This window comes from Colias eurytheme, chromosome 7 (assembly GCF_061535395.1).
Source record: "Colias eurytheme isolate Ceu_HAF_F1 chromosome 7, ilColEury1 Martin Lab GWU primary, whole genome shotgun sequence".
Taxonomy (NCBI): domain Eukaryota; kingdom Metazoa; phylum Arthropoda; class Insecta; order Lepidoptera; family Pieridae; genus Colias; species Colias eurytheme.
In genome coordinates, this window is record NC_142986.1 from 5,371,082 (window position 1) to 5,390,853 (window position 19,772).

Below are 19,772 nucleotides of genomic sequence, written 5' to 3' on the forward strand. Positions count from 1 at the left end.
TCCACTGCTGATTTTTGTTGGTGTTCAGTGTGCGTACATCGAGTGCAGTGTTCTTGATTAAAATATATTTACGTATATAAAAATGTTTCATTTTGTATGGCGAACTGACATCTGTGTATTTAATAATCATTGAAGACACGCTGAGGTTTAAACAATATGACATAGAATATAGTTTAGTAGCCTGAGTAATCTTTTATATATTTTCGCATATAATTGATTATTTAGGAGTCCTATATATTAATTTTTTGTCAGTAATTCAGTTTACTATACTCTTTGAAACAATTGACATTGTAGATTTCATACAGCACTGGCAATCTACATTTGTTCTATGAAATTTTATCCTACATGTAATTATTCTTACAATAACATTACCTCATGTTGTAACAAGAGATTAACAATGTACATATCGCCCCCACACCACTTATATAATATTCATTTGCTAACATTTCTATTATACAAAGTGTTTAAGCCCATTATTACTGTAATTTAATTATAAAAATCCTACTACGTTGCTTATTGGGATTCAGTTTGAATAATAATTTGATGCGTTTAAAATCGTTCTTTAAATATACTTACATGACTTCGCCTTAATCTGTTATTTAATTAAGACTAATTGTTTTAATTTTATCATTAACCGATTTGACCATTTTTTTAATTTATGTATGTATGTATGTTTAATAATTGTATCAAGCTTCATATATTTTGCTGTAATTTAGGCAGAATATGATGATTTCCTTTTTCTTAAGTGTGACAATGAATATTTATTTATACATATCATACCATAATGACATAAGAAATACTTAACAAAAACTAATTCGGCCAATATTTAATAACTTAATATATTACTCTTCATATTATTATCAAATTAACTTATATTGGAAGTAGGTTTTTATATTCAGGACATCTATGTGGTTTTCTACACCTACCTATGAATACTTGCGTATTTTTGGAATCAAAAGAGTCTATTTTTAATTAATGCAATTAGGTTTATATAATCATGCATTATATATTAAAAATTTAATCAACATCAAGAATCAAGTCATTCATTATATCTGCTGAAAGGACACACACTGAAATTTTCCAAGTGTTTCACACTATTTCCCCACATCTTAGTGTCTGCTCTATAAATGAATTGACCATTCATAGACATCATTACATAGTAAGTATATAACAAAGTCTTTTTGCTCTAAGTTTTAAATTTTTTTATCTAGATAGGTACTTACCGATAAAAGTTATTCCTTTGCACTTTTCCGTATTATTTGTGCAATATCGTAACACACACGAAGGCATATTTGATGCGTTTCACTTTGAAACAAATAAAAAATGAGCGTGCAGTTACGCCATATGGCGTATGTTGAGCGGAACATATTAATTTTATGTAGTGATTATTTTAAAATGTATTTTATTAAGTTAAAATGTATTTAATGTGTATATTATTTTTTTAATGTAATTAATTATTGTAGTGCATGCAGTGCTCATTTTTTATTAGTTGTCCATCATGTCCTAGATTTTTTGTGTATTTTTTATGTAAAACAATCGATGTACAGCTGCTAATGAGCCTTAATAAAATAAACATAAGTGATGTAAGCGGTGTCGTGTCCATATGTACAAATAAATATATGTCTTGCATATGGCGGTGCAGGTGTTCCGCGCGTGCACGCCGCCGGACGCCATCTCGCTGGTGTCGCGGCTGCTGGAGTACACGCCGGGCGCGCGGCTGTCCCCGCTGCAGGCGTGCGCGCACGGCTTCTTCGACGAGCTGCGCGAGCCGGCCGCGCGCCTGCCCAACGGCCGCCCGCTGCCGCCGCTCTTCAACTTCACGGAGTACGAGCTGGCCATCCAGCCCTCGCTCAACGACTTCCTCAAGCCGCGCGCCGCGCCCGAGCCCGGCGCCTCCGCGCACCACGACCATGATCCGCAAGGTACGCTCGTCAATATTATAACTGTTCATTTTGGGATAGAAAGTTAAATTTTGTTTTTACAGATTTTTTAATAATTGTCATTGATAAATACGCAGAATGAATCGCTAGACGGCTGTTAACATACTGGCTGTAATGACAAACGTATAGGTCTACCAGAATCTGATGGCATATTTATATTTACGAAATAAAAGATTTTCATATGGCAATTTTATTTGACAACTATCAAATTGGTTGTCAAATTATTTGTCTTCTTTGCAATTGATGAATAATTTTTAGGATTTTGTCTAAAAAATCTTCGAAAATGTCGAAAAAGCCGCTGCGATCACAAGCAAGAGGTGTTGTTTATAATGTGTATAGAAAAACATTCGATGCAGAAGCGTCAAACACATCATAATTTTCAATTTTGAATATTTTATTGGTAAATTGGACTTACCCGTTTTGATACTTAAAATAAAAAATATTATAAGTAGGTAATTATAATATTGTTTGTTGATTACAATATAATTTTATGAAAACTTATTACAGGAGTTTCCAATACGGCTATTCGTCAAGTCCAAGCTGTCCAAGTCAATTTTATAATGTGTGTGTCTTTAATACTTACGAAAATAAACATAGTTTTATTTTATCTTTATTTTATTTTATAAAAAATTTTTAGCAATCTAGTTTTGATCTGCATTATCATTACATCCATATATTTACATGGCATAATGATAATGAATATACAAATATAGGTAAGTATGTGTAAATAATACATAATATGTATTACATAGATAAAAGTAATATGTATATTATACATGTAAGTATGTACCTACATAATATTAAGTGAATATCTCATTATTAAGTACAGTATTGTTCACTTATGTAATGTGCCTAATGATGTTGAGGACAAAATAAAAAATAAGCAGTATCAAGATCGTTCAGTCCATTTTCCCTAGGGTTGCACACTCAAAATTTTGATTTCCCAATTTGCCATCAGATTCTGGTTTACCTATAACAGACATTGCACATACATAACAATTATTAAACTGTAAATTTATCTTAATATTACATAAAAACAATGTACACCATCATTATATCTTTTTTTGCCTAATTACAGATCTAATATGCATTGAGATAATATTAATAATGGAGCAGACACCACGAACAAAATCTGTGCGCCAAGATGGCGGCGCGGGGCGCGCGAATGACGGCTAGACAGTCATAGATTATGCGATGTCACTGACTCACCGCTATAGAGGCGACACTTTGTTTCTTTCTGTCTATTTTATTGGGTGCCACTCCTTACATGCACGTTGACTTGAAATTTTCTTTGTACTTACTTAATATTTATTTCAGATATAAACTGACTTTACTACGCGGGGCTAACAATATCTGGCATATAATATAGGATGAGGAGGTTCAATATGGGCTATGGGAAGTTTCATTCCTTACAAATTGAGCCTTTTTTAGAAAAAAAATAAAAGCCGTGTAAAAATTGTGTTTATTTATATTTAGTTCATCATCCTCAGAACATGTTCCCGGCTCAGAAATTGCTTGTATTGTTCCAGTACTATAGGCATGACGACAGTATCCATAAATGATCGTATTAGTGTTTTTAAGGGAAAATGTATAATAGATAAATTACATATAGTGACTAAGAAATCTTAAAAACATTAAGATTAATGAGATTATCAATAAAATAAAACATTGAAATATTGCAGTTCGCCATTTTGACTAAAACACGCGTGACGTCACGCTTAAGTAAACAACTCACGTCAGATGTTTTTTGTTGTTATGAATATGTTGAGAATACGCATTTTTATTTATTTTCTATTGTTTCACGTATGCTTTATTGACTCAGAACAGAAATATAATTGCGAATTCACGAATACATGGTTCGGGGTTCTCCGCGCCAACTTTATACAATCATTTCTTATTATTTTCTCGCTTAAAATAATTACTAACACATTTTTGAGCATTATTTTTATGTGGATTCACACTGCAATACTGCACACCACTTATAAACTTTGAAATTCGTTTCTATAACACATATTAAATAAATATTTTTTTAATTTTCTTCGCAATGCGTACAAATAATTACGTATTTACCAAAGTGTGACGTCACGCCTACGCCATGACACCTGCGAGCTGTTTGGGCACAGTTAATAAATATTTTTTAGAAAATGGCTTTTATCTTCGTTAAATTTAAGTATATTACCGAAATATAGGGTTTTTCTTGTATTGTAAACGTATACACACATTATGGAAGAGGATTTAAAAATCTTTCGTCATGCCTATTGTAGCACACCTTCGGCTAAAATAAATATAATAATAATAATGTTAGTGATGGCTAAAATAATATTTTATTTGTTATACAAATGCGTAAAATTTTATTATTATTTCTAACATCAATACAAGGAACAGCAGACTTCTTTAGAATACGCCTTCCCGCTTTTGTGGTATATTTATCCTCATCGCGAAAATGCAATGAACAGATGCTAGTTCTATCGGATGGTAACCAGGTTTCTTCACTGCGGTTGTTTTGGACAAATTTTACCCATTTTTCCCTTTCTTCACGACCCAGACATGGAAACCTTGAATAGAAAAAATATTAATCTCTGAACTAGCGGTCCGCCCTGGCTTCGCCCGTTTTACATATTTCGCAATAAAAAGTAGCCTATGTTTTTTCTCAGGGTCTAAAGATTGTCTGTGCCAAATTTCATCAAAATCGGTCCAATAGTTTATGAGCCTATTTATTACAATCAAACAAACAAACAAAATTTTTCCTCTTTATAATATTAGTGCAGATAAATAAATAATAATTCAATTATACGTTCAAGTCAGTAGCTTATACAATATCAATTAAAATTGATTAAAATCAATTAACAAAAGAAAAATTGGTGATTAAGTAATTGATTTTCATATTTCATGGTTTCACCTTTTTTCAATTAACAACCAGTCTATGCTTTTCTAAATATGTAAAATTATTATTTTATACTATAAAAATATACGCCAGCAAATATTACTAACAACACTTATTTCATGCCCAATGTCACATCTTAAATTTTTAATCTATGACAAATGACGCAAATTGTCGCCCGCCAAAAATTTTGTTCTAACTAAGTTTTAAAAATTATTATCTAATTACTTACTGATTGAAAAGTTATTCCTTTGCACTTTTCCGTATTATTTGTATTATTTGTGCAATATCGTAACACACACGTAGGCATATTTGATGCGTTTCACTTTAAAACAAATAAAAAATGAGCGTGACGTTCGCGCCAATGAGCGAGCAAGCGACTGAGTGCAGTTACGCCACATGACGTATGTTGAGTGGAACATAAGTGGTGTAGGCGGTATCGACTCCATATTAATATTATCTCAATGCTAATATGTAGTTTGCATCGATATGATGTCTGTTAGCATTTTCAATTTTTCATTACAGTAACCTTAGCTTTATCTTATTGTATATACTACATGCACATTCCTACACAAACAAATGTTGCGTCTATAATGTATTCAAACATGTTTACATTACAAATGTACACAATAAGTACGTAAGTGTGCGCGTGTGGTGAATGTAGACGCTAATGACGTGTGTTGTCCGCAGGCGAGAACGCAGCGGCGAGCGGCACGAGCGGGGGCTCGCCGAGCGCGTCGTAGAGCCGAGCGCGGCTGCCCAGCGCCCCACGCTCCCCGGCCCACGTGTCTGGCTCGCGACTCGTGCATCCCTATCGAACGTCCTAGATGCCCCCGCACCCAACTCACACTCACAACCATACGAACCACCGTATAACGCGAATCATGTAAAAAGAACGCTGGATGAAAGTGATGGGGTGTGTTTTGGCATGTATCGAGTTTAGCACGAAAGTTATTTGCTGCTTATTTTATTTTTGAAGTAGGCTCTCGGGTCGTGGCTTCGCAATTACATATTTGTTATTCTTATACCACCTCATAACACCAAATAGACCAATAAATCGCCAATGCGTAGCTTAACCGTCAGCGTTCTTTTTACATGACGCGACCTATACCGATCTAGGATCTTCCGATATCGACGACGCGCTCGCGAACACGCTTTAGTCCGATACGAGCCCGTATCGACGCGAAGCTTTCGACGTCGGCGCCGACGTCCGGGGCGATCTGTAGGTTATCGAGAATGCTAGGAGCGCCCGCGACTGTTCCGCGGCCACGTGCGGTCGGCCCAGCGCATCGAACACGCTGAACATAGCTGTGGCCACAGAACATATAAAAGAGGTTAGAAAGGCATTGTAGGCGGGGCAGACGCGCCAAGGATATGAGCACTGCTCACATCATCATCATGCGTATGATTCGTTCCATTTTAAATGGCGTGGTCGCGCGGCGCTATGATTGGCTAGATTTGAAATTGCAAATATGTGCGTAAGCGGACTTGCGCGGACTTGGCCACACTCACAGGCGACACCGGTTCTTATAGGAACGGCGAATTATTGCCATTCTAACGGTCTTACCTCTTTTATATGATCTGTGGCTGTGGCCGTGTTTCGGGTTCACTAATGATAACGTTCGATCGCAGCCGGCCGGGCGTCTCCCGCGGGCTTCGCGATTCGCTCGGAACGTAGATTGGAGTCGTTTGTACGCTAATTAGTGATAGTATTTTTTGTGTTGGTCATCGGGAAAAATTTAATGCATAATAGGTGTTTTCAGCGAGTAATCGTGTGATACTGTAGTGTAATTGTCGATAAAGCTTGAGCTGTCGTAGTCGGTAAGAAGGGTAAATCCACAGTAGATTCTAAACCGTCGCGATGTGATTACTTTGTACTTTTGTAAGCTCAAACTCCTTTGTGTACATACCTATTATACTGAATTTTTAACGTCGGTTTTGGTAAACGACAGATAACTATCGTCTGGATAAATTGTACTCGATTTGATTTGTATAAAATCTATTCATTTGTTGATAATGAAAACCTTAACGTCATCACGCAGCGCCTTCTTATTCTAATGGCATCACGAGCTCGCTTCACTTTACACCTGTTCTATAGAGGAATATATTTAGGGAGTCGTAATTCCGCTTGTGCCGTGTAACCCGTAGAGGATTTGAGTAGAATTAGAATATTTATTGTCGGAAAGTATCACTGACGTGACTTGCGCGAAGTATGCCTAGTGCTGTAGCTCCGGAGCAGACGGTATATTTTATCGCATACATACAAAGCATACTTGTAAATTTTTATAACTAGCATAAACTGATCTCTCAGGATAATTTTAATTAAATGATATCTCAGAATATTATGTATTTGTATAAACAATTCAAAGATATAAAATTTAGATTAACTACATTATAGATATTTGTTATTTCTGGCAACTTCTATATTAGACTTTTTTTTTATTGCGGCGTATCTTTTCTTATCCAGCTCTGGATAAATGTATAATGTATTTGATTGCACTGTCTGTGTCCTATTGTAATGTCATAGTTTTTCGATAATATTGTATTCTATAAAATAATCGATAAATCATATTTCTGCTATGTAAAATTTATCATTGAGAACACGATATAAGTAGTCATTTATAAAGTAATATTAAAAATAAATTCATTGTCATAGTTTTAAGTATTTTGGCAATTTCTTTTTGCACTTAAAAGTTGGCGTACAGTTACAAATTAGCTGAGGTATTAAAGCCTTTTTAATATAAAGTAATGAACTCTTTTATTCATGGTTTAGATGTAGCTTTAATTCATAACCTTGGGTGTGATTTTGCACCATTTTTTTTAATTAGTAAATAATATTTGTACAAATTCTGTTGCTGAGAAGCATTACGAATTTGAGAACACAGGTCAGCTCTGACCTCCTAGAGTCACAATAACGTCTACGTGTCGTCATTGACCAGAGTTTATTTTATTTTATATTTATTATAATATAATAGAAATACAATATTCATTTGATTGAACCGCGGCGCATCTATTTTGCATGCTGTAATAATTCAGAATACCCATCTATGAAACCTACAGGCTTCGGCCGCGTATATAATACACACTTGTATTACTATTATGTATGTACTAATTACGTATAAAATTTCTAGTTTGTTAAGAACGTAACGCGCTCGGCGCGAGATTTCAAATCACACATAGTGGAGCTTAGTTGTCGTCCCTAAGGCTATTGATTTGCTGACACACCTTTATAATTCGTGTAAATATTATTATTATAATTATTATCTTTATGGTATGACTCTTGAGTAAAGTTAATCGGTAGTCAGTATCGGCAGCCGGCAGAGCGCCGCGCCCTGACAGCGAGCGGTACGATAGTTTAGATATGCATATTTTATTAAGTCTACCTATTATGAATTTTGTAATCGACGTTGCTTCTGAAGACCCTCTGTGTATAAAGTTAGACACACTAGTGACCTGATGTTTGAAGTGATGTTATTGCGACATCTTTAACCCGTTTAAATTCTCACTTTCACGATTTACGTGCACTTTTACTACTCGAGAATTTTCAGTAATACATACTTCGAAATGGGGTTGACTTATATAAATTATTTAAAGTAAAAGAGTTTTCTTATTACTAGTACTGTAATATTAAATTTAATAGTGAGTGAAATTTGTATTTTGTTTTAATTTGTTTTACTGTGAATTTGAATACATTGTAACTCCATATCGTTGTTAGTTATGAATGAAAATAACATAATTATAAAAGTAAATATTAAATGAATAGTACCATGGTTTTTTTATTTCACACATTCCAATTTGCCCTTATTTTTACAATGATCATTGTTTATGATTTATTTTGTATGATCAGCAAGCAATTGAATTATATTCAAAAATATTACAAACCCATGATGAGTAGGTATAACATCAGGTGCAGGTGCAGCATGTGCCACAATGGTACACACAGGTAGTACACATAACGTCTCAAACTGTGATCTCAAAGCTTGATGTTGATTTATAGAATTACAATGTCAATTCTTCACACCTCATGGGTGTGGTTAACATTTAAAATAAAATCGATACCACATGCTTTATTCGTGTTCTATTATCTATATGCCACGCAAGATTTTTTTGACATGACAATAATTATTAATTGTCAGTTGTCACTTGTGTAATGTCAATGTCAATTTGTCATGACAATTGTTCTGTTTTGCTTTTTACAGTAAAATTAACAAAATATTAATTATGAATGATTTAAATTTGAATAAAATATAGTCATATGATTTTATCTTTTTTTTTCAATGGGATTTTAACGTATAGTGCTGTTTAGATATTTTAAATTGGTATGGTACAAGCATAACTTAAGTATTAGCAGATATATACATTTTAAACAACTTGGAAGATATTATTTATTTTGTCATCCTAACAAAATTGAACAATCATGCACGAGGCGTATGAGGTAACTCACCTGCTTAATGCATCTGTTCAAATAGAAACTATAGCTGCATATGGTAAGTAATAAATCTTTATCCCTCTTTTTAATTATAGAACTATAAATGTGGGTGTGACTTGCCATAATTTTGCTGTTTTAGATGGAAATCTCTTCTTGGGTACACGACAAGGGCATCTTTTGATGTACTCATTATCAGTTAACAATGATAGTAAAAAATATGAACTTAAAATGCTGCGATACTGTAAAAATTTTAGTAAGAAACCAATACAACAAATTGAAATTATACCAGGTAAGTTCAATAAATGATATTGTATTCTATCATAACATTAGCATGATGTTCTTTTCTATTTAGTTAAAATGTTCATTGCATTATTTTTTCAGAGGACAAATTATTACTGTGTCTAACAGATAATTTGCTTTCGTCTTATGATATAAATGGTGTCAATTTTCCTTTAGTGAAGACATTTTCGGACACTAAAGGAGCTTCTTTATTTGCACTTGATAACAAGGTAAGTAATTAACAAAATATCTTATGTTTTAAATTATTTCTGTCAAACAAACATTTGCTAAAGGAGGGATAAATATAGTTATACTTAATTAAAATATTTTCAGTCGGCAACATCTATGACTGGTGAATCTAATTCAGTTGTTCACTTGTGTGTGGCTGTAAGAAGAAAATTGCAGCTTTACTATGGAAAAAATGGTGAATTCAAGAAACATCTGTTTGACTTTACAATACCAGATGTACCTAAAGTGATGGCTTGGGGCCAGCAGTATTTGTGCGTTGGATTTAAAGGCGAATACACATTTTTTGATGTAAGTCTTAAATGTAAATGTATACTTTCTCCATGTTAATGTATATACCCTTGATAGCTTTTTGGTTCAATCATTTGATTTTAATAATATGAATTAAATAGCTCAGAGAAAAATGGAAAGAAATTCATAATATTCAAAGTAAAATAAGTATATAAATTTTAAATGTTGTAATTTATTAAACTGTGTATGTTATTATTGCAAGCAATATATCATAATATAAAGTCTTGTCTTGGGTTTTGTTATTGGCTATCAATAATGTATTGAGAAGATTGCAATTGAGAAAATTATTATTATATTTAAAAAAATGTTTCAGCTATCATCACACAATCCAAAGGAACTTTTTCCAACAAGTAGTTCAAAATCCTTGGAGCCTACCATAGCCAAATATACAGAGACATCATTCCTTCTGGGCAGAGACAATACTTCTGTTCTTGTAGAAGAAGCTAAAGAGGAAGCTATAGAAATAAAGAAAACTATAAAGTGGACTGATGCTCCTATTGCTGTTGGTAAGGAGAATAGAATAGTAGTTCTACTTATTTTAATACATATTTGTCTATGCTTTTATATAATTTTATTCCATGTTAAATTCATTGTTAATCAGTATTTTTTTATATTCTAATACAACAGAGTCAACAGAATAATGCTCTAGCTATAAAAACATAAATTCAAGCTCTATTGAAGATTTATTATCAAACTAGTTGTAAAATTTTATAAGACTTAATTTGTTTAGAAGAAAAAAGCCTATAAACAGCCTCATTATTTTGGTCAAAATATTACTTTAGGAAAAGATTTAATTAATTCACATTTGATTTCATTATTTCAGTGTGGGATGAACCCTTTATCTTGGGCTTGTTGCAAGATAATGTGGTTGTTCAGACTGTTGAGCCACCATTATTCATTCAAACATTACCTGATTTGAACAAGGCAAGACTGATGTATAGGTAAGTATTCCTATTTATATTAGACATGCTAAATTGGCCTAGATGCTTGAATAAATTTAATTTATATTGTTGGAAATGTAATATGTATATCTGTATTATCTATACTAATATTATAAAGCTGAAGAGTTTGTTTGTTTGTTTGAACGCACTAATCTCGGGAACTACTGGTCCGATTTGAAAAATTCTTTCGGTGTTAGATAGCCCATTTATCGAGGAAGGTTATAGGCTATATTTCATCACGCTACGGGCAACAGGAGTGGAGCCACGGGGGTGAAACCGCGCGGAGCAGCTAGTATATTATAATAATATAATGTCGTCAATTTATTTAAATTAATATAAATGTTACATTTCATGAGAATTGAGAAGTGACTATCGAACTAGGTTAGCAAGACTGTGATAGAACTTAGAAACAATAATTTCTTGCAAATGTTGAAGTGTGTTTTGTTCAAGTAATAATTTGTAACATTTGTTCTATTTACTTTTTTTAGATATAAGCGAGGTTTAATATTCGTGTCTTCAGTTGGACAAGTGTGGTGTTTGAGCGCCGTGGATGTAACCGTTCAGAGACAACAACTGCTCAAGGATAAACACTTTCAGATAGCTATCGATTTAACGGTAATTATCCATACTAATATGTCGCAATGCGAAAGTAACTCTGTCTGTCTGTCTTCTACTCAATCACGCCTAAACTACTGAACCAATTTTCATGAAATTTGATATGGAGATATTTTGATACCTGAGAAAGGACATAGGCTTCTTTTTATCCCGGGAAAATGACGCAATCCCGGAAATCCCACGGGAACGGGAACTATGCGGGTTTTTCTTTGACTGCGCGGGCGAAGCCGCGGGCGGCAACCTAGTGTATGCATATATTTACGTGCCTTCATGAGTATGAGTATGAATGATACTCAACATGAAATATTATCTTATTTACTATCTGGTGATCTTGTCTATAAAATTAAATTAATGTTTGCAGTTTCATTATTTTTTATAACATTAACATTTTATTCAGTAAAATAATGAAAACTATTTATTTATTATAGTTTCAACTGTTATTCACAATTTATCTAAAGACGCCATTGTAACAAAATATTAATTAGTGTGATGTTATATTTACAATTACCAAAATATTATATGTATACCTTGTCTTGTACCACCAATCATAATGTAATATCAATACTACAGGAAAGTGGATATATGTATGTATATCCACTTTCCTGTAGTAATTTATATAAATTAGAGAACAGTTTTGATCAGTGTAGCGATAAAGTTGGTCGTTATTTTTTATTTTAATTCTCTTGTTGATAAAAATGTTTCATTTTAAAGTAAAAAAACGGCAAGCAAAAATAATTACTTTATTAAACGTAGGTGAATTGATCTTCTATCTTTTTTGGCGTTTTTTAGGTTGGGTTAATTAGATTGTAATTGTGTTTTTAATTATTTTGGTAATAAGTTACCTTTTTTTAAATTTATGTAATTACTATTCTGAGTCATTGCATTTCTCATCCATTCCATTGAGTGTTTTATATATTTGTGATTGGAACAGTTAAGATGTTGTTTCTGTATTTACTGTTACTTTACTACAATGAACACTTTTTGTAGAATTTATCAGAATGTTCACCAGAAGAAAAGAAGCAAACCATACATTCCATACAAATGCTATTCGCCTTGGAGCTATTCGACAATAAAGAATACTCGCAATCAATGAAAGAATTTATTAAATTAAACACAGACCCAGCAGACGTGATAAAACTATTCCCAGAGTTAGATAATAAGTCTGGATCGGAAACCAAAGAGAAGAAATTAAAGGGGAAAGATCTCGAAAACGCTTTGAACGCGTTGATAGAATATTTAGTGGAATTAAGGTCGAAAATAGGAAAGAATTCGGACGCTAGCGGGAGTAAAGATGAAACTTCTAGTCAACGGAATGTCGCACAGCAGTTGGAGCTTATCGATACTACGCTTTTGAAATGCTATTTACAGGTACTGCTTTTCTTTTTCGAAGGTTGTGATGACTTTGGCTTATAAAGGTTGTAAATATTGAATTTAATTTTTTTAATTATTGGGTTTTAAATTATTTTTTTCAGACTAATGACGCGTTCGTTGCGCCTTTATTGCGTTTAAATAATTGTCGTTTAGAAGAAGCAGAAAAGACATTGCTCCAGCATGGAAAACATTCTGAGCTTATTATATTGTATCAGACTAAAGGACAGCATACAAAAGCATTGCAATTATTACGTGAACAGGCTAAACAACCAGATTCTAGCTTAAAGGGATATCATAGAACTAAGAATTATTTACAACATTTAGGTGAGACTGAAAAAAATATATTTACTTATTTTATTAATTTCAGTAAGAGTCCTAACACACGAACGGCAAGTTGTGAACGGCAGAGGTCGCAACTTGCCGTTCGTCTGATAGAACGCTATCGTATAATTGTATTATTATTTCGTTAATGATTACTACTCATACAAAATAAATTCTTAAATTATTAATAACTAATAAGGTTTTGTGTTTGTAGTAAAAAGTCGTATTTTCATTGCAGTCAATTAATGCTCCCTTTTGCTATGTACCCTTAATTATTCATATGTTGATAATTAATTTAAAAATGTTTTTCCTTAACATATCAGGCGCAGAGCACATAAATCTAATATTCAAATTCTCCGACTGGATATTGAAAGAGCATCCCGAAGAGGGTCTCAAAATATTCACGGAAGACATTGTCGAAGTAGAAAACTTGCCCCGTCCGAGAGTTCTAGACTTTTTGCTTCGGGAACACGAACAACTAGTCATACCTTATCTAGAACATGTCATACATACGTGGAATGACACAAATGCAATATTCCATGACGCCTTAATTGGCATGTATAGAGAGAAGATCACTGATAAAAAAGCTAATTCGACTGAAGAGGAATTGCAGCATATAAAGGCGAAATTGGTTGCGTTTTTGGAGAAATCATTCAATTATACGCCAGAAAGAGTTATATTACACTTTCCTAATGATACACTGTTCGAAGAGAGAGCCATTATATTGGGAAAGCTCGGGAGGCATGAACAGGCGTTAGCCATTTATGTGCAAATACTTGGTATGTAGATAATTTTTTGTTATAAAAATAATATTAAATTTGAATGTTTTTAAATATTTGCGTAATTTAAACAAGTTACAAACAAAAACCGAAAAAAGATCAATGAAGATCAAGCATCCTTAAATAAATACAAAAAAAAACATCTTTATATTTACTGGATTGCATTTGTTTCCGCAATAGAAATGCATGCTTTAGTGAAATTATTATTGCAATAATATGTGTTATTATTAATTCTTTAAATTAATAAATTAAATTTACATAACATACATTTTATTTCAGGCGACGTCGAACGTGCAATACGCTACTGTGATAATGTATGGGAGAGATCGAACGATAAGAATTTAGACGTATATGTTATACTAATGAGGATATTAATGAACCCCGAACAAACTACGCCGCTAACCGGACCGCTGGCCAATGTAACTAGACACCCGAATGCATCCGTACCTGACTTGGAGACAGCTCTAGGTATATTGGAGAAACATGCTGATAAAATATCACCGATTAAGGTCAGTTGTATTTATTGTAAATAAGCGTAAATGTAAAAAGAGCTTTATACATTTGTGATGATAAATGAAGAATAGCTGCGTTCGTCGTATTTTTTTAAGTTTATATAAATATGTATTTGTAGCGGCTATTATAAAATGTTTCCATACTATATTATTATATAGTATGGAAACATTTTATAGATTTTGAAATAAATATCCCTATGTATTCATAGGGATATTTATTTCAAAATCTACAATTTGTCAAGAAAGTTAAATCAAGTCTTTTTTTAGCAAATGTAAATACATTTTGCCATTTACAACGTCTTACCTAGTTTTGTGACGCTTAAAACAATTGAATATGTAATGAAATATTTCTTTACATGAGCTTTTAATATTTTCCAGGCATTATCAGTATTACCCGATGGAGTGCCTCTGGGCAGACTAAAGAGTTTCTTAGAGAGTGCTCTAGACAGTCAACTCACGCTAAAGCGTAGGACACAAGTATTAAAAGGATTGTTGTATGCTGAACACACACAGGTTAGTATTATAATTTATAAAGCATCCTTTGTTGGACATTTATTTATTATCGTCATATTTTTACCTTCTAACCAAAGATTGAAAGAATTCAGACTAATTAAGTATTATTAATGTTGATTGCACATTTTCTTCATTGTTTTACTTCGATCAATAAAGAAAAATAATGCGTAAAATAGTAAGCAAAAATAATAATGTTGCGGATTAAAATTTTTTGCAAACTTGCTAGTCAAATTATAATGAAACGGTTTTTACAATCTTACGGCGACATATACATAATAAATACTAATATAAAATAATTACATTAGAACCTAAATTATATGAACTTTAGTTTTTTATCTAATTGCAATGTCTTTCAAATGAATGATCAAATAAAATTATAATTTCTTTCAGGTACAAGAAATGAAACAATACCACGAGTCGAAAAGCATAGTAATCAACGACTACAACGTATGTCCCGTTTGTAAGAAACGGTTCGGCAACCAAAGCGCGTTTGTGCGCTATCCCAATGGAGATATTGTGCACTATTCCTGTAGATTTGATAAATAGTTTTTAGCACGAATTTTATATTTATATTAATAGGTAAAAATATTATAGGGTCTTTAACAGGCATTATTTTGCTACTATGGTAGATAAAGCGCTAGAAAATTTCCGTAATATACATTTTCAAACTCAAACAATTATTTATTAAATTTAACTTCATCTAGAAGCAATTTTGAATCGTCATTACATAGTTTACCATTACCGGTTCGGAAAGCTCTTTCAAAACAGAAGAAATGAAATTAAACTCTAGTTGAAATTTGGAAAATAAATAATTATTATTTACACCATAGTCCAATAATTGGACTTTATGTTGCATTGTGATTTGTGAGGAAACATTCAATAATAAGTTATTTTATCAATGTGTATGGAAAGAAGCCTGTGTATATTCTACCTTAGTATTTTCTATGCCAATAATCAATCATAGAAAATGTAGTGTGCTAGAAATTAAAGACATACTGTTTAATGGTTTCTGTTATTGAAATCTCTTAGATACCTTTTTATAACACATATTATGAGCAAGTGTTTTTTTTTATCAAAGCCAGAATCAATAAATCCCTTTTAACAATGATGTTAAGTGTTTATTTTATTATTTATAATTATACAAAAACATATGAGTGTGGTATGGTCCTTTCACATATCATGATTGTGAAATTTCAATTGATTGAAATACGTTATAAATAATGTTTTTAATGCGATATATGAATTATTATGGAACATATTTTTTTTTTAAATTAAATATCCCATAGAATGGTAGCTATTATCGGATTCATTTTTTATACAGTTACAAATTAACAATTGTACTTTCTCGATCGTAACAGTGTCATCGTAAGATTATAAACAAAAACGACGTTAGTTTACAATATAACTAGAAAGGTTATAAAACTGTCGAAAAATTGTGAACTGCGAGTTGCGACGGAACGCATCTAGCGATTGGTCTAATTTCACGTGGTATGTATTGATAAATTGACCAATCAAGGACGATTCACAATTTTTCGGGTATTAATCAAAAACAGACAGATTAGACTAACGAAAAATAATACTTTATATTGTAAATGGTTTGGTATTTTTTACGACAGTTTATAATATCGCGAATTATATTGTAAACGGTGTTTATAAACTTACGGTGACATCATTTTCATTTTTTTGTATAAAACATCGTGAAAATCAATACTTTTAGTATTGATTTTCACCTACCTAGCCATTAATATTAAGAACCAATGTACAGAGCATATTTGCTTATTTAATGTTTTAAATATGTATATCGCTTATTTTCATATTCACGTTAAAGTTATTGTATGTTAAAAATGATTATCGATTTAATAATAATATATGAGAAGAAAGTTTTGTACACAATATGGTTGTTTTATGTACCTTTTCCTTTCATGATAGAATGAATAATTAGCATTTATCCATGCATAATTTATATTTTTATTTCATTTCAATACGATACTTTTGCTATAATTCACTTCAGTCCTGTAGCTTTAATTTGCCTAAACGGCTTTTATGAGTTTAAAATTTATTTAAACGCAGACGAACAACACAAACAAATTACAGAACTAACTAAACGAGCAAAGCTATACTTAGACTTGACTTGACTTTTTACATTGCTTAAAAATTTTAATGCATTTTAAAATAACACCACTTGATTAAACAATATGTTTCGAAAGGTAAAATAAACAATAATATTCTTAATTTCTTAATTTAAGTATTATTTATAAAACTCATAAAAACATGGATATAGTAATCTCTACCAAACAGCCGTGAAATAGAGTAATTAAAGGCCTATGCATTAATTTTTTTTATTCGCAGGTAAAGGCTTAAATAAATTATTATTATATATCATTATTATAGATATGGTGATAATAATAGATTAGGAACGCAACACATTACAGGGGTTGCATTTCTCATTCTTAGGGAATCAAGCTTTTATAAATTTTCTTAGATCACTCCCTCGAATCGTATTTGATCGGGTACCTAAGGCGATCCTCACACTGCCCCGCATCATGCTGCATGTTGCGTGACTGCGTGTTTAACGTTACTTGTAAGTATCTCCGTTTGTATAGAAAACACGCACAGTCCAACACACTGAAAATGCAACCACGCGCGTTCATGCGGATCACGCGCATACACGCGGAGAAACATGCACACCCGCGCGTAGGTGCGGGGCGAGACGCAAGGTATGGCACACCGAATCCCGCAGTGCCGCGCGTGATTTTGAATGGGATTTTGAATTATCGATCGATTTATTAACAAATGACCCATTTAAAGATCTTGTTTGTAAATAAGGATGTACCCATGTATCTTCTATAGGCACGATTTCTTTTAATTTGACCGTACAAAAACCAAACAGTTAGGCAGCGTCCTGAATGAGTTCCACACTATTAACAATTTTTATCAAAACTATCGTGATGCTCACACCACAGAGAACGGCGAATAAATGATTAATGAGAGCCGCCGTGCCGTGCGTGAATCTACAAATGCACCTACGCGCGTGAGTGCGCAAAAAACCCGCACGATGATGCAGATCTGCACTCCCGCAGGAACGCGCGTAGGTGCTTCGACATGCAACATGCAGCGTGATGCGGGGCAGTGTGAGGATCGCCTAAAAGCTAAACTGATGTACGCAGCGTAGTAGCGTTAGCTACCTTTCCTAATTTTAATAAAAAAAATACAACAATTTTAATCGAGGCACATTTTTACGAAGTATTCGTTTAAAGTTTCATGCCAGCTTTTCTCCGTAGACTCCTTTCATAACAGATTTCATAAAAAATACGTAGACCTAATTATTATTTGTGGATTGTGACAATGGTACGAGAGCCAGGTGCAAATTTGGTTAATTATTTCCTCTCAAGAGATAATTCGTCAGACGCCTCAGAGTATAGTATTATAAAGCCTCGTGAACGTCAGCTGGCGCTCGGTTGGGGGGGGTGAGCGGTTGTAGCCTCCCACGCACGTAGGAAAAAAAATACATTCATTCATTCATTTCCTCTCAGCTAAAAATTTGTCAAATTGTAGCTAACCCAATATCTCAACGAAAAAAAATAATCAGCTGGTTACAACATCAGCTGGTGTCTCGAACATGAAAGTTAAATTTAAAGAAAAATTTATTTTCCGTGATTTCCTCTCAAACAAAAATTTACCTGATGATAGCTTATATGTAACTGTGGATAAATATATAGGTCAGCTGGCTGTATCTTGGTGGAAAAACCGTCAGCTGATACGGGAGGCTACAACCGCTCTTCCCCCCAACCGAGCTCCAGCTGACGTTCACGAGGCTTCATAATACTATACTTTGATGCATTTTACTAATTACCGCTTGAGAGGAACTTGGTCATAAAATCTGTTCCTGGCTCCCGTACCACAATGCCCAGCCCTTTTATAAGAAGTCTAATCGAATATAACTATGTTAGATATAGGTAGGTACATAGTTTGAGTTACATTATTAAATAATAAATTTAACAATACATTTAACATTACATTTAATGCAAATTCATAAAATCATAAAAAATAAATTCTCTTTATCGTTTAATTTTGTCACCTGTTTATAGTTTATACTTTATCGTGACTCGGAATAAATGTTAAAATCACCGCTAATTAAATCATTGCGGAGCCTGAGGTGTGACTGCCAAACTGGTTCTTGTTTTCCTTGTTATTTAAAATGTATGCCAACTGTTTAAATATGAATGACTGGCGGTAAGCTTTTTTAAAAATATGTAAAAACTTAAAAGTTTCGATTTTCGCTTATTGGCTTTAGAAAAGATGGTCCCAAGGGTTGTTACTTGTTACCCACCCGTATCTAGAAATAAATTTTTTTCGACCAAAGTTTTATATGGTGGTAAGTATGTTTAGTTAAAAAGCAAAATCATTCTAAAAGCTATTTTAAATTTAAGCTTTCAACTCGAAAGCTTTTCACGCGCACTCTTTAAACACGAATCGGCAGATAATCTGTCTTCCAATCGAATCCATCAACGTGCTAGTATGTTATAATCACATTCCGATACAGATTTTTATCAGTAGGAGCAATAATTATTCGTGTTAAGTGACGCAACCGTGACGTAGAGATGGACCGTCGTCGGCGCCGAAGTGGTGCGGCTTACGCGCCTCACTGCCGCAC

General features: G+C 33.0%; 2 protein-coding genes across 6 annotated transcripts in view; both read left to right on the plus strand.

The window, feature by feature from the left end:
• The window catches only part of LOC149907038 (glycogen synthase kinase-3 beta-like), a 30,553-nt gene extending 21,967 nt beyond the window's left edge, over positions 1-8,586 (plus strand). For all 5 annotated transcript variants that reach the window (XM_090104121.1, XM_090104117.1, XM_090104119.1 and 2 more), the window contains 2 exons: positions 1,643-1,922; positions 5,512-8,586. In XM_090104121.1, coding sequence (XP_089960247.1) covers positions 1,643-1,922; positions 5,512-5,564 — 333 coding nt within the window. In that variant the 3' untranslated portion in view covers positions 5,565-8,586. The remainder of the gene's footprint in view (positions 1-1,642; positions 1,923-5,511) is intronic.
• A 396-nt stretch (positions 8,587-8,982) lies between these two features.
• On the plus strand, positions 8,983-16,226 carry Vps39 (vacuolar protein sorting 39). The gene is made up of 13 exons (XM_090104097.1): positions 8,983-9,308; positions 9,390-9,539; positions 9,632-9,759; positions 9,863-10,066; positions 10,380-10,572; positions 10,890-11,007; positions 11,496-11,622; positions 12,610-12,990; positions 13,095-13,317; positions 13,638-14,093; positions 14,373-14,602; positions 14,984-15,118; positions 15,509-16,226. Exons 1-13 carry the CDS (start codon positions 9,239-9,241, stop codon positions 15,662-15,664), a joined length of 2,571 nt encoding a protein of 856 aa, XP_089960223.1. The 5' UTR covers positions 8,983-9,238; the 3' UTR covers positions 15,665-16,226.
• Positions 16,227-19,772: the final 3,546 nt, after the last annotated feature.

Bases quoted from the DNA above. Each gene is read 5' to 3' on its own strand.
- Vps39 (XM_090104097.1), top strand. From the start codon at position 9,239: ATGCACGAGGCGTATGAGGTAACTCACCTGCTTAATGCATCTGTTCAA. The intron at 9,309-9,389 runs GTAAGTAATAAA...TTGCTGTTTTAG, and splicing joins AGAAACTATAGCTGCATATG to ATGGAAATCTCTTCTTGGGT. The intron at 11,008-11,495 runs GTAAGTATTCCT...TACTTTTTTTAG, and splicing joins AAGGCAAGACTGATGTATAG to ATATAAGCGAGGTTTAATAT.